Here is a 12116-nt window from a genome sequence, read left to right as displayed (position 1 = left end):
CCTAAAATTAAGCTCTGTCTACACTATCAAACTAGTTTGACAAAAAATAGTGTGATGTGGCCAAATATGGTAGTGATATGACATCATCATGTCCATATATGGGCACAACACATAAAGTTTGATAGTGTAGACAAGACTTTAGAAATAGAAGAATTTTGTTATAACATAAAGCTTTATACTAGAAAGACATTGTCTAAATCATATTTTGCGATATTTACGTTAGGAGTAATTGATTTCTTTCAGGAGGAACAAGCGACCTATGACAAGATATGTGAAGAGTCGTACCTTGATGCTAAACTGGTGACCAAGACTAGTAATGTCGACTGGCTTGATTCACCATGGACTGGTAATTATTCAGCATCAGTCTCTGATCCCTTTTTGATATTACTACAGCAGTTGCCAACCACAACCCTGCACATTGTTAGAATGGTAGCTGAAATGTTATAGTTAAGATGGTGCCAGAACTTTAATTCCCATTAAGCTCTGTCTACACTATCAAACTTGTTTGACAAAAAATGTGTGATGTGCCCAAATATGGTAGTAGTATGCTCAAATATGGTAGTGATATGAGATCATGTCTATATATGGGCACATCACATTTTTTCGTCACATAAAGTTTGATAGTTTTTACTGCCTCCATTGCCTGATTCCTCTTGTCTGCTTTGTCAGAATAGACACAATTCAACATCTTTGACAGGTTGTAGGAACTGTCAGAGTCATGTGTCATGTTCTCACTGTACTGTCAAATTCTTCACCAGAAGTACTTCACTGGTAGTTCATTTTGGTAGTCTTACTATTAATATTCTTTCTAGTTATTAAATGATCTTCGTCATATTCATAGCTTCAGTCATCTTACTTTTAATCCAATTTTACAGATGATAATAATTTTAATCATTGTATAATAGTTTAGGGTTCATGATTTCTTCACAGGATTCTTTAACCGAGCTGAGCAGCGGACATACCCAGCCACCGGAATTGACGAAGAAACTTTGAACTACATAGGAAATGCCTTTGGTAGTATTCCAGATGGCTTCACAGTACATGGAGGTATTTTAAAATTTAAATATTATTCTTGTTATCAGTAACATTTAGCAAAAAGTCAATGAATTATAGTACATGCAGAATAAAAAAAATAGTAAATGCATAAAAAAGTTAGGTACAGTATATGGCCATGTTTTAACTACTAAATTTTCTTTGAACATAGTTGGGAAAACGTACATAGAGATATTATAGTTCTATACTATCCCGGGTAACACTTACTTAGCAGAAAAGAAAATAGTTATTGACTTGTTCTCTCCTTCTAGGTTTAAAACGGGCCTTAAAAGCACGTACCGATCTTGTATCCAAGCGCACTGTTGACTGGGCTCTTGGAGAAGCAATGGCGTTTGGCTCACTATTAAAGGAAGGTATTCATATAAGGCTTAGTGGCCAGGATGTTGAAAGAGGTACATTTAGGTGAGTTTGTTACTTTTTTTGTTAGAATTGATGGCTGAACAAATGTATAAGCTCTTCCAGACTACTGGTAGTAAGTTTACGATTTAAATTTTTTTATTATTTAAATTTGTTTGTTTATTCTTTTAGTCACCGTCATCATGTTTTGAATGATCAAAACGCTGATAAGAAGCGTACAACACCGCTCAACAATCTGTATCCAAATCAAGCTCTCTACACCGTGTGTAACAGTTCTCTCTCAGAATTCGCTGTTCTTGGTAAGTTGAGAATACTCAAGGTGATAATACATATACAAACACAGTTTTTGATAGTACTAGTACTGTTGCAAACATCATATACTGTTTTTCATAAATGTTTATAATGATTTATTACTAGAATCACTTCCAAACTGAGACATGATTAGAGAATAGAGAGAAATGGCGAACCGACGTCTAAAATCCGAGTGGGTATAAAATCATAACAAACCGTTGAGGGCGACACATTTCCTATGTTTATACACGTGAATCATGGCGTCGTCTAACCAATGTTGTTGCTGTAACGCTCATAATTCTTGTTGTATTTGTGTATTTACACAATAAAACAATGAAATATGTATAAAAGTCATCCATCATTCACAATCATATTCCTAAAAATATCTCATATCTGTAGGTCTACATTAGACTAGGCCTATATAGTATTATAGTAGAATGGTGTTATCAAGTATTCATTACTGGCGGTAGCCCCCCCTGCAGGAAGCATCACTAGCCACATAACAAAATGGCAGTTGTCAAGCTGAAACTAATGCTAGGCCTACATCTACTAGAGATGCTCTATTTAGTCTTACTACCTAGCTAAGAGAGGCCTAGCAGCACCCTAGCTAAAGTAGTAGTAGTAGTACAGTATGCAATAACGAATTTCCAATATTATTATTATTATAATAACCGATAATCCGTGCTAGGCTCGAGGTACTACAGCATACAGGCCAACTATCTAGGGCCTAGAGCTGGGTACAGTATATAACAAAAACGCATCTTAATTCAATCCAAATTAAAATAAAATATGTTAAGATTTGCCCATATAACATTAAAATTGTTAAGGGTGTTGCAAAAAAAAAGATACTGCTATTATGTGTGTTTTAAACGTTCTTTTCTACCTTCCTTTTTAACTCAACCCATCGGAATTTCCCATACAAAAACATGTTGCGAAATGGTTTGTTTACAATCTATACCCACTCGGTGAAATTTGAGTGACGTCATCGCGGTTCGCCATTTCTCTCTATTGTATTGGTTTTCTTGTTTATGTTAAATGCGTCTACTACATGTTTTTTTTTTTGTTACAGGTTTTGAGTTGGGATTCTCTATGACCAATCCTCAAGCTCTGGTCTGCTGGGAAGCTCAGTTTGGGGACTTTGCTAACAATGCTCAATGTATTATTGACCAGTTCATATCAAGTGGTCAATCTAAGTGGTACCGACAGAGTGGACTTGTCATGCTTTTACCACATGGGTATGAAGGAATGGTATGTATGATGTACTGGCACTGTAGCTTGGTGCTTGGTTACTAATCTTGTGGCGCTAGGTTAAATATATAGGCCCACAATAATAATAAACAGTATTTACTTGTTGATTCCTTTAATCTATAAAGAATGTCAAACTCGTTGAGGTATTTTTAAATGGTCTGTACAACGTATACTACACTATTCAAACAATTTTAGAATTTTATTTTTCCATTTTGTATTCATTTCTTCGTGTTCACAGGGCCCTGAACATTCCAGCGCCCGACTTGAACGGTTTTTGCAAATGTGCAATGATGATCCAGATGTCATACCGGTAAGTTTATCGGCAAATGTTAAATTTTTTTTAGCTGTTACATAATAAGTGGATCATTCAGTATTGAGTGTAGTATTGCATATTGAGCATAACTGTATAATCTTTCAAGGGATGGATGGCTTAATCAATTTCCACATTGAGTGAATTGTTATACAGTCTAGTATTGTGTACTGCTTTTGATATCGAGTGAAGCTTTGGTTGGTGGGTCTTTTTAGTGAGGCTTTATTTGTTCTGCTTTGCATTGATGTTTGTTTTTTGAAAATGAAATGATATTAAAATAAAGTTTCAATTATAGAATATAAAAGGGTCAAAGGTTTCACACAGTTGATTTATTTATTCTGATTAACATCTTTTATGTCAGTTTCGAATTGTATTAAATATTGTACTGTCACAGTATAGTTAGTACCGAAAGCATTCATAAAGCATTATTATAGTTGATTTTGGTATCAAAGCAACTAGCAATAATGGTGTACCCTATGTCAATTATACTTGAATACTTAACTATTATAACTTAAATAAATAATGTTGGTACGAGCCATATATTTCATTTCATCTTTAATTTGGAATTGACATCCATAGGGTAACAATACAATAGTATTAACAAAAATAATCAAACAGTATACAGTAGTTCATTTCTTTTGATATAATCCAAAAATGTTGTTGATATTTGATGTATTTTGTTGTTATGAGATATACAATGATTCAACAAGTGATCCAAACTCTGAAAGCATCCCCTCAAGTGCACCGCAGGTAACCGGTTTTTTAGGAAAATAGAATTAGTATTGATAGCATGCTTTGATGCAGAGTGGGGTATTCATAAAAGTATACCATGAAAGAACAGTACTAAGCATACTTTGTAAAGAAACTACTACAATTATTGACTTTTTCAAAGAAAAAAAAGAAATTGTTATTGTTATTAGTGAGAAACAATATCATAAGGCATTATTTCATACACAGCCATACTGAGTTGAAACACTGCTTCTTGTCAGATCACCGAAGTTCAAGCAACGTTGCTATATATACACCAGAGGGTGATGGTGTAATGATATCAGGCTAGTTCGAGGTTATCTGTACATACTAATTGCATCCTTAGGCAAGATGCTTTACTCTCATTGCCTCATCCTTTGGATGGGATGTAAAGTCGTTGATTCAGTTTATTTAACAGTGCACGTTAAAGAACTTGGTAGACTATTCGAAAAAGAGTAGGGATTGTCTCCCGGTGTGCTGATCTGGTAGGCGCTGTACTGCTGGTTGCTGTGGATCCGTGAAAGACCTAATCTGAATTGCCTCAGTTTTCAGCTAAGCTTGAGGACCATAATAATACATTTAACATTTTATTTATTTAATAATAATGCAGTCTTAAAATTAAGCGACATGCCTTTTTAACAGTTGTATTTAAATTATGCGCTTCTGTTAAGAAGGTATATAAAGTACTGTAGGCTTTTGATTATAGTTCTGATGATGAGAATAGATTTGTCGCTTAATTAGATGATTGTCAGCATTATTATTTATTAAAAGCCTTATGATATTGATTCTCAGTAGTAATTTATGTGGTATCATACATGATTTATTGTTATTACTTTGAAAAAAGAGCAAACAAATCATTTTCTAGGCCTAAAACTATAAGTCATAATTGGTTTCTTTGCAATTTGTTTTATACTGTCCAAGGTCTACTTTCTGATTTTATGAATATGAATAAAAAGTAATGTGGTTGTGTGCTGTTAGTGTTTACTATAAAGTTTGGTTCCCACCCCTCAGTAATCACAAATGATGGATTATTCTTTCAACTCGATTGCTTTGTGTTGCGTCCTACTGGGAACCAAGCTTTAATGATCAAATAAAGTTTTAAATGTTAGTAAGGTGAAATCACAACACAGACTGTTCTCTTCGCACTATTATGCTTAACAGTAAGGGTAATAAATTTATCTAAAAAAAGCGCAATAAATTAAAAAAAGTTTTTGGACAGTTGCGTTGCTTTAAAACTAATATTTGATCTTGTTTTTGTTTTTCCTCATAGACAGGCTAAATATAGTTTAAACCTTTTTTATGTACAGTAAAATAAAATAACAGATTATTCCATTTTATTAACTCCCTTCATTACATTAATTTTGTGTCCTACAAATCCTTAATAATTTAGTTTGTAATGCATATATAGTTTTTTGTTTTGGATAGAGTTGAAAGATGGCAGAATCCGTCTAATTATTTCATTAATGTCAAAAAGTATTTTAGTTAAATAACTTTACTTTGAAATATATTTTAGTGTTGTCGATTTGCGGTGATTTTTTTATTGTTAAATTTAGATGTGGTATGTTAATGCATGAAAATTTATTGACAAATTTGTGACTAAGTTTGTTTTTGCTGTGAAGGAATTATTTTGTAGCTGAACTCTACTTTAAAAAAATGTAAAACCATTCCAAAATTTGTGAAAGTGCTTACATTAAAATGTGAAAAAAAGTATAACATAATATTATCAATAATATGAAATGATAAAGAAATCTGCAAGAGTGACAAAATTGATTAGTCATTTTTACTTTTATGAACACCTTATTCACCCTATGACCAAATATGGTAGTACTATGACATAATCATATATACATATGGGCACATCACATATAGTTTGATAGTGTAGACAAAGCTTAAGAATACACAGTATTACATTATGTGACGCAGTGTTATCTGACTACCGGACTGAATCCGTGCTCAGTTTGTGAACATGGTTTAATATTTTTTGGAAAGGCTATATTAAGTTAATACTGCTAATGCCTGCTGCTGTATTTTGTTTATAGACTTTGGATGAGAAGTTTGCAATAGATCAACTGTATGACTGTAACTGGCAAATTGTTAACTGCAGCACACCAGCGAATTATTTTCATGTTCTGCGACGACAGATAGCCATGTCTTTCAGAAAACCGGTAGGTATAATTATGAGATGACATGAAATTGGTAAATATCCAAAGCCATGTGACTTAACATCAAATTATCAATAACGAATATTTTTTTTTAGCTTATAATCATGACACCAAAGAGCCTGCTTCGTCTACCTGAGGCTCGATCATCCTTTGATGAGATGGTAGAAGGTAGGAAATATATATCAATATAAAGTATTACGCCCGTATTCTTAAACCGGACTTTAGTCGTAGTTCAAAGTTCGACTTGAAAAAGTCGTAGTTCGAGCTATTACTTCAAATTCGATGAAAAAACGAAGTAGTCGAAGTTTGCAGTTCGACTTAATGAAGTCGAGCTTTTAGTCGAGTTGCACACGTCTGGGTAACAAAGGCTAAACATTAGCCAATGACAAGAGAGTATTTGAGGAGCAGACGAAATTTTGCGCATTGATATCACTTTCCATTTTCTTACAAAACTTTTTACGCATCAGGACTATATACATGAAAAATAATTTTAATCGTTAATTATTAGAACAAGATCAGTATTAATTTAACAGTGAAGTACTTTTGATTAACAACAAAGAAAATCTTCAAAATATATTTAGGAACCATGGCGGTACGGTAACTTTCATATTTTCTAGGCCTCCAACAAAGTATGATTGCGACGAACCACGCACTTCCTATCGTGACAAGAAAGCGCTAGGCCCCCTAAACATTCCATCGCGTGGTGAATTGCCGCATCTCCCATTGTCGCTATGGCGTGACGTAGTTCAAGTCGGACTTGCGCGAAGAAAATAATGTAATTTGTATACAGTTGTAAATAAAGATGATTTTCATTATTATAACTTATACCAATGTATATTTAATTAAGCTAATATAAATATAGATATTTCATTCTTCAATATCTGGCCAATATAACAACTCAATGACTGTTACGTTTTTTATAAACATCGTTTAAAAACCATTTAGTCGACCATTTAGCCTGCCCCCTCCAGGACTAAAAAAATCGATCAAAATCCGTCTCGATTTAGTCGAGGTTGGCTTGATTTAGTCGGTGATTTAGTTGAAGTTCGGTTTATGAATTAAAATGACGTCATTTTTTTAGTTTTAGCTCGAACTACGACTAAAGTCCGGTTTAAGAATACGGGCGTTAATTAAAAGTAATTGAAGTTCAAAAGAGCATACTTATATACATATGTTGGATACAGTACTAGATTCCCTGATAAAAGGAAACTCTCAAAGCCTAATTTTACAAATGTACAAATGCCAATGTCCACAAAGTCCTACATCTGTTTGCCTTTTGCTGTTGTTTGCTTTTTGAAAATCAGACTTTAAGAAAATCGGACACTTTAGGCTAAACTAAAAGTTTCTGGTTTTTAGAGAATAGTGTATTGTTATTTAGAATGTACTATATTATTGTTATTTTATTATTTAGATGTTGCACACCAAGGATAACACTAGTTAGTCCTTAGACTTGTTTCCGATAGGGTCCTTCATAAACCGGTAAACTAGAATTATTTTAGAAATAATGTAATATGATGCTCTAAGACCATCGTTGAACTTGACTTTTATACACATTTCATTTATCAGGAACATCGTTCCAACGAGTTTTACCAGAGAGCGGAGTGGCTGCCAGTAACCCAGAGTCGGTTAAAAATCTGATTTTTTGTTCTGGACGTGTTTACTACAATCTAATTAAGGAACGAGAAATTAAAGGGTTAACAGAACAGGTTGCTATAGCTACAATTGAACAGGTAAACTTTTAAAATAATTATTTATCATGATTGAAATGGTCCTCAGCTTGTACAAAAACACCTTTCTTTAATTGCTACTTAATTCACTTGATATTTTTTTAAAGATTTCACCATTTCCCTACGACATGGTTACGGAAGAAGCCAACAAGTATCCAAATGCTAGAATTATCTGGGCCCAAGAAGAACACAAGAACATGGGTGCGTGGTCATATGTGCAGCCTCGTATTCATACGGCCCTTCAAAGGGAACGTCTCTGCAGGTAATTTGATTTGATTTTAAGTTCATGTTTACTTGTTACACATCAACTTTTTGAGCCAAAGCAAAGAATGTCCAGTTTTGGGAAAGTTCAATGTATTGTATTATTTTTCACCGTAAACATATTTATTTTCTATTCATTGCCATACCATCCAGGAGTTTTATTAAACTGTCATTCTTTCTTTCCAGTTTTGCTGGACGTGGTGCACAAGCGTCAACAGCAGCGGGAAACAAAAGTCTGCATTTGTTAGAATTACAAAACTTGCTTGACACAGCTTTCACGATTGAATAAATGTGATACAATTATAGTTTGTGAACAAAACTGGTTTAAACTTGCTTGAACCCATAAACAACTAGCTGGAACTGGTTTAATCTGGAATTTATCTTGTGATATGTTATATTTATTTTTAAATTAAGTTGACTATTTTTCACGTCTGAAAAATTGAAACACTGTTTTCATTCTATGATAAAAATTGGAATTTTGTTTGCCTTTAATATGCGTTTATGCCTTACCCATTCTTGTATTTGTGTGTGGGTGCAATTTAAATTGTGATTAGTAATGTAAAAGTTGAATTTATTGTAGATAAAGTGTAACACAACTTTCAACTGTATAAATGCAATTGTGTGCCTTTTATGAGAAAATGTCACACACTTAATATTACAAATACATATTTTAATCAATTATTTCTCCCTAGGTAATCTGTATTGTTGGTTGCTATTTCTTTTGATTTCATACAATTTTTAGCAGTACATACAGTGATGATATATAGTAGACTAAGATTCAATGTATGAAGTGAAAATCTTCTGTTATTATTAATGATTAAAATAAATTTCAAATATTATAAAAATAGCTTTTGTTTTCTTTATCAAAAGGAAGTGCTCAAATTTGGAGACAGACAGCAACAGCAAGTATAGTTGCAGCACTTTAATACAGTATTGTTTTCTGTGTTGGATTATCCTTTTTTGTTTCTAAATATATTAGGGGATAAAATATTATTTTCAAAGATGTCATTCATGAGAGAGGAAGGAAGAGTTCAAAATAACCTCCTCTGTGGTGTATAAAGGAAACATTGTCTATTGTGTGGATTATTGAAGCGTGACGGCATCTTTGTTATCTTTAATTAAAGCTTGGTTCCCATCTATTTTATTTGTCAAGTGTTGATTCTTCCACTTCCTCCTGAATTAAAGTTTGGTGATTTTTACAACTGGTCATTCCTGGGCCGCTCCAGGATCAAGTCCAAATGTAATCGTTTCGGCCGATCCAGTGTGTTTACACTTGCATTCCAAAATTCATTTTCTCAAGCTATTGGTCACAGTTCACTGCATAAGCCGACCCAAACATAAAAGCCGATTCTGGACCTAGAGAGGTGGTCCTGGTCTACATCCGGCCCAGGGCCGGCCTAACTTTATAAAGTGTTTACACTTATTGATTACCGACCGAAGGCTGGTCCTGGGCCGGCCCAAATCATAAGTGTATATAGGGTCTATGTTTCCAATGTGAATATATAATTTGTGCATGCAGACAGACAGTTATTTGATTATCAATATTGTTTAAGTTTTAAAGTTGATGGCAGCAGAGAAAGATTCGCACCATAATATAAAAAAGTTAGTATCAATTCATTGTCCATTCATCCAGCTTAATTTATTTTTAAATTTTTTATATATTTTTTCCATTTCCCAATGAATAATGTTGAATTCACAATTTATATGGTTGATCATAGTTTGAAATAAAACTTTATAGTTCTATGTCCTGGACAAATTTCAAAGCGTATAACTACTACAGTTTTTCCTTTGTTTGCGGTGTGATTGTGGAATAATGGAATGAACACAAACAGCTTCAAATTGCAAATATTGAACTTTCATTATTAATATGGATCACAGTGAAACACACTAACCACTTCCTTTTTCCACATAGTGGAATGTGAAACTTTACAATTCTTTGAAGAGGCAGGCACTATGCCCTGGAATGACGTCTCAAGACCTTTATGAACAAACAAAGCAGATGGTAGCAACTCTTCATCACTACCCCTCGATTTTTTCCCTCACTTCCTCAAGCCATTCATTTATATTGGGGACCATTTCCTGAAAACCATCTCTCTCAGAGGGTCAATTTTTATTTTAAATCTCTTTTAAAGATTTCTATTTTAACAGGGTATTTTACATATAAATGTTATTATTTAATTAATTATATATATTTAAATTGTCTGTATTGTTCTGAGGGTCCCTAATCATCAGCTTTGTGTGGATGGACCACCCTTAATATTATTGAACTGATTAAGTAAAATAAATAAACTTTAATCTAGTTAAGTCCAAGTTCACTACAGTACAAGTGGCTATCGTATCCATTTATGGCTGTTTATTCTTCTTAAAAAGGAAATGAATTGCAAAAAAGCATTCGGTTACTGTCTATGAAATACAAGACTATTTCAGTTTTACATGAAACCAATCACAGTTCAGTAAACATCCCATCCATGAATATTGATTATATCTATATGTACATTAAAAGTAAACATTAACAAAGTGGATTATTCGAGTGTGGAAGCCAGAATCGAGAACAAACGTAAGTTACAATAATATATTTCATCTAATTTTCTTTAAATGTATTTTACATATAACTTATTTTTTCTTTCTAGGATGAGATATTCTATCAAGGTAGCATCATTTTTATTTGCTAGTGTTATATTGTTGCATTCTCTTACACAAGGAAATTTCAATCATCGGGGTAAGTTACTTGTTGGCATTTTAGTTTACCATTGTTTTATACTAAAGTTTCTGCCTTAGGTCAATTACCTTACATTAAATTGAATATTTGTCATATTAACATTATAGTAGACACCACAATATCTGCAGTTTTAAGTAGTAGTCTCAATATATTGTGATTTCTGTATCATGTAGGGCCTACATGTTCTGCAAAGAGTATATATATTTATTTTGTAAATAGGGCCTACAACCACAGAATGATATTTTGTGTAGAATGTGTAGAACAAAATGATTTCACTCAAAATATACATGCAAGTTTCCGGTGTATTAAGACAATAGATATTTCAATTACCTTTACTGTGTCGCCAATCAGTACAAATAACATTGCGCTCAATAAATGCTTCTTGCAACGGCAAAAAAAATGTAAGTATTAAGAAATTCCTCAAATGCACGATTTTTATAAAATTTTACTTTTATTTTGTCATTCTCCAAGGATTCACATTTAAAGCCACCAGAACAGAGGTGAACTTGGTTGATGACGAGCCTATTACTCTGATCTGCACTTGCGAAGTTAACGATTGTCTATATCCGCCATACATTACAGTAAGCGTTTAATATTATGACGATGATGGTGGTGATGACGATAATGATTATGATGAATAAAAGAACATAACTATATGGGAACAACTCTCTCACCCATTTTTAATTCACCATTATACATGTGAATTTGAGTGAAATTCGAGGGCATGTAAATCTTAGCATATATCTATGTATTTGTTGTAGTTTGTTGGTAACGGACCAAAGCCATGGTATGAAGGTACACAACAAGACAATTTAACAGATTATTCTGCACGGTTTACGTTTACTCCGAAGAAAAATAATGGCCGACTGGAGTTTAGTTGTAATATTGGAGAATACAATGTTACAACCTTTATTGAAGCTACAGGTAAGAAAAGTCTCAATTCACTTTTCAATATTATTTTTTAAACCCCAAACGCTGGTTCTAATTTGAGTCCCTTTTTCTGTGCTTTGGACAGGTGCTGACCCGATTCCTGCTCAGGAAAGAGTCCTTCAAGACAATGTTGGTGTTGATGCCGAATTGGCATGTTCTCTTGATGTGACCTACGACGAAAGCACGGCAGTGTTTTTAATAACTCCTTCCAACCAAGAGATATCTCCACACCAGACTCTTAGTAATGAACATAGATTCTACGTTGAAAATGCTGAACCTGGAGACTACACTTGTCGGGTGATCAGCGACAC

At 33.4% G+C, this 12116-nt stretch overlaps 2 protein-coding genes across 3 annotated transcripts in view; both read left to right on the top strand.

Moving 5' to 3' along the window:
- The window catches only part of LOC140052339 (2-oxoglutarate dehydrogenase complex component E1-like), a 28475-nt gene extending 19511 nt beyond the window's left edge, over window positions 1-8964 (top strand). Inside the window, exons 12-23 of one of the 2 annotated variants that reach the window (XM_072097860.1) lie at window positions 244-346; window positions 931-1047; window positions 1305-1455; window positions 1582-1709; window positions 2771-2949; window positions 3188-3259; window positions 3950-4009; window positions 6046-6171; window positions 6264-6336; window positions 7735-7898; window positions 8003-8157; window positions 8343-8964. In XM_072097860.1, coding sequence (XP_071953961.1) covers window positions 244-346; window positions 931-1047; window positions 1305-1455; window positions 1582-1709; window positions 2771-2949; window positions 3188-3259; window positions 3950-4009; window positions 6046-6171; window positions 6264-6336; window positions 7735-7898; window positions 8003-8157; window positions 8343-8445 — 1431 coding nt within the window. In that variant the 3' untranslated portion in view covers window positions 8446-8964. The remainder of the gene's footprint in view (window positions 1-243; window positions 347-930; window positions 1048-1304; window positions 1456-1581; window positions 1710-2770; window positions 2950-3187; window positions 3260-3949; window positions 4010-6045; window positions 6172-6263; window positions 6337-7734; window positions 7899-8002; window positions 8158-8342) is intronic. The other variant, XM_072097862.1, reaches the window with a different exon arrangement.
- Window positions 8965-10701: 1737 nt separating this feature from the next.
- On the top strand, window positions 10702-11902 carry LOC140050885 (uncharacterized). Its single transcript, XM_072095865.1, has 4 exons — window positions 10702-10713; window positions 10787-10875; window positions 11347-11456; window positions 11637-11902. Exons 2-4 carry the CDS (start codon window positions 10788-10790, stop codon window positions 11838-11840), a joined length of 402 nt encoding a protein of 133 aa, XP_071951966.1. The 5' UTR covers window positions 10702-10713; window position 10787; the 3' UTR covers window positions 11841-11902.
- The last annotated feature ends 214 nt before the right edge of the window (window positions 11903-12116 follow it).

Source organism: Antedon mediterranea, chromosome 6, assembly GCF_964355755.1.
Source record: "Antedon mediterranea chromosome 6, ecAntMedi1.1, whole genome shotgun sequence".
In the NCBI taxonomy this organism is placed as follows: Eukaryota; Metazoa; Echinodermata; class Crinoidea; order Comatulida; family Antedonidae; genus Antedon; species Antedon mediterranea.
This window is presented reverse-complemented; position numbering and strand designations above follow the sequence as displayed.

Excerpts from the sequence above, each read along its gene's own strand:
- LOC140050885 (XM_072095865.1), top strand. The coding sequence starts at position 10,788 with ATGAGATATTCTATCAAGGTAGCATCATTTTTATTTGCTAGTGTTATA. Across the intron at positions 10,876-11,346 it reads AGGAAATTTCAATCATCGGG|GATTCACATTTAAAGCCACC; the intron begins GTAAGTTACTTG and ends TCATTCTCCAAG. Across the intron at positions 11,457-11,636 it reads TATATCCGCCATACATTACA|TTTGTTGGTAACGGACCAAA; the intron begins GTAAGCGTTTAA and ends TATTTGTTGTAG.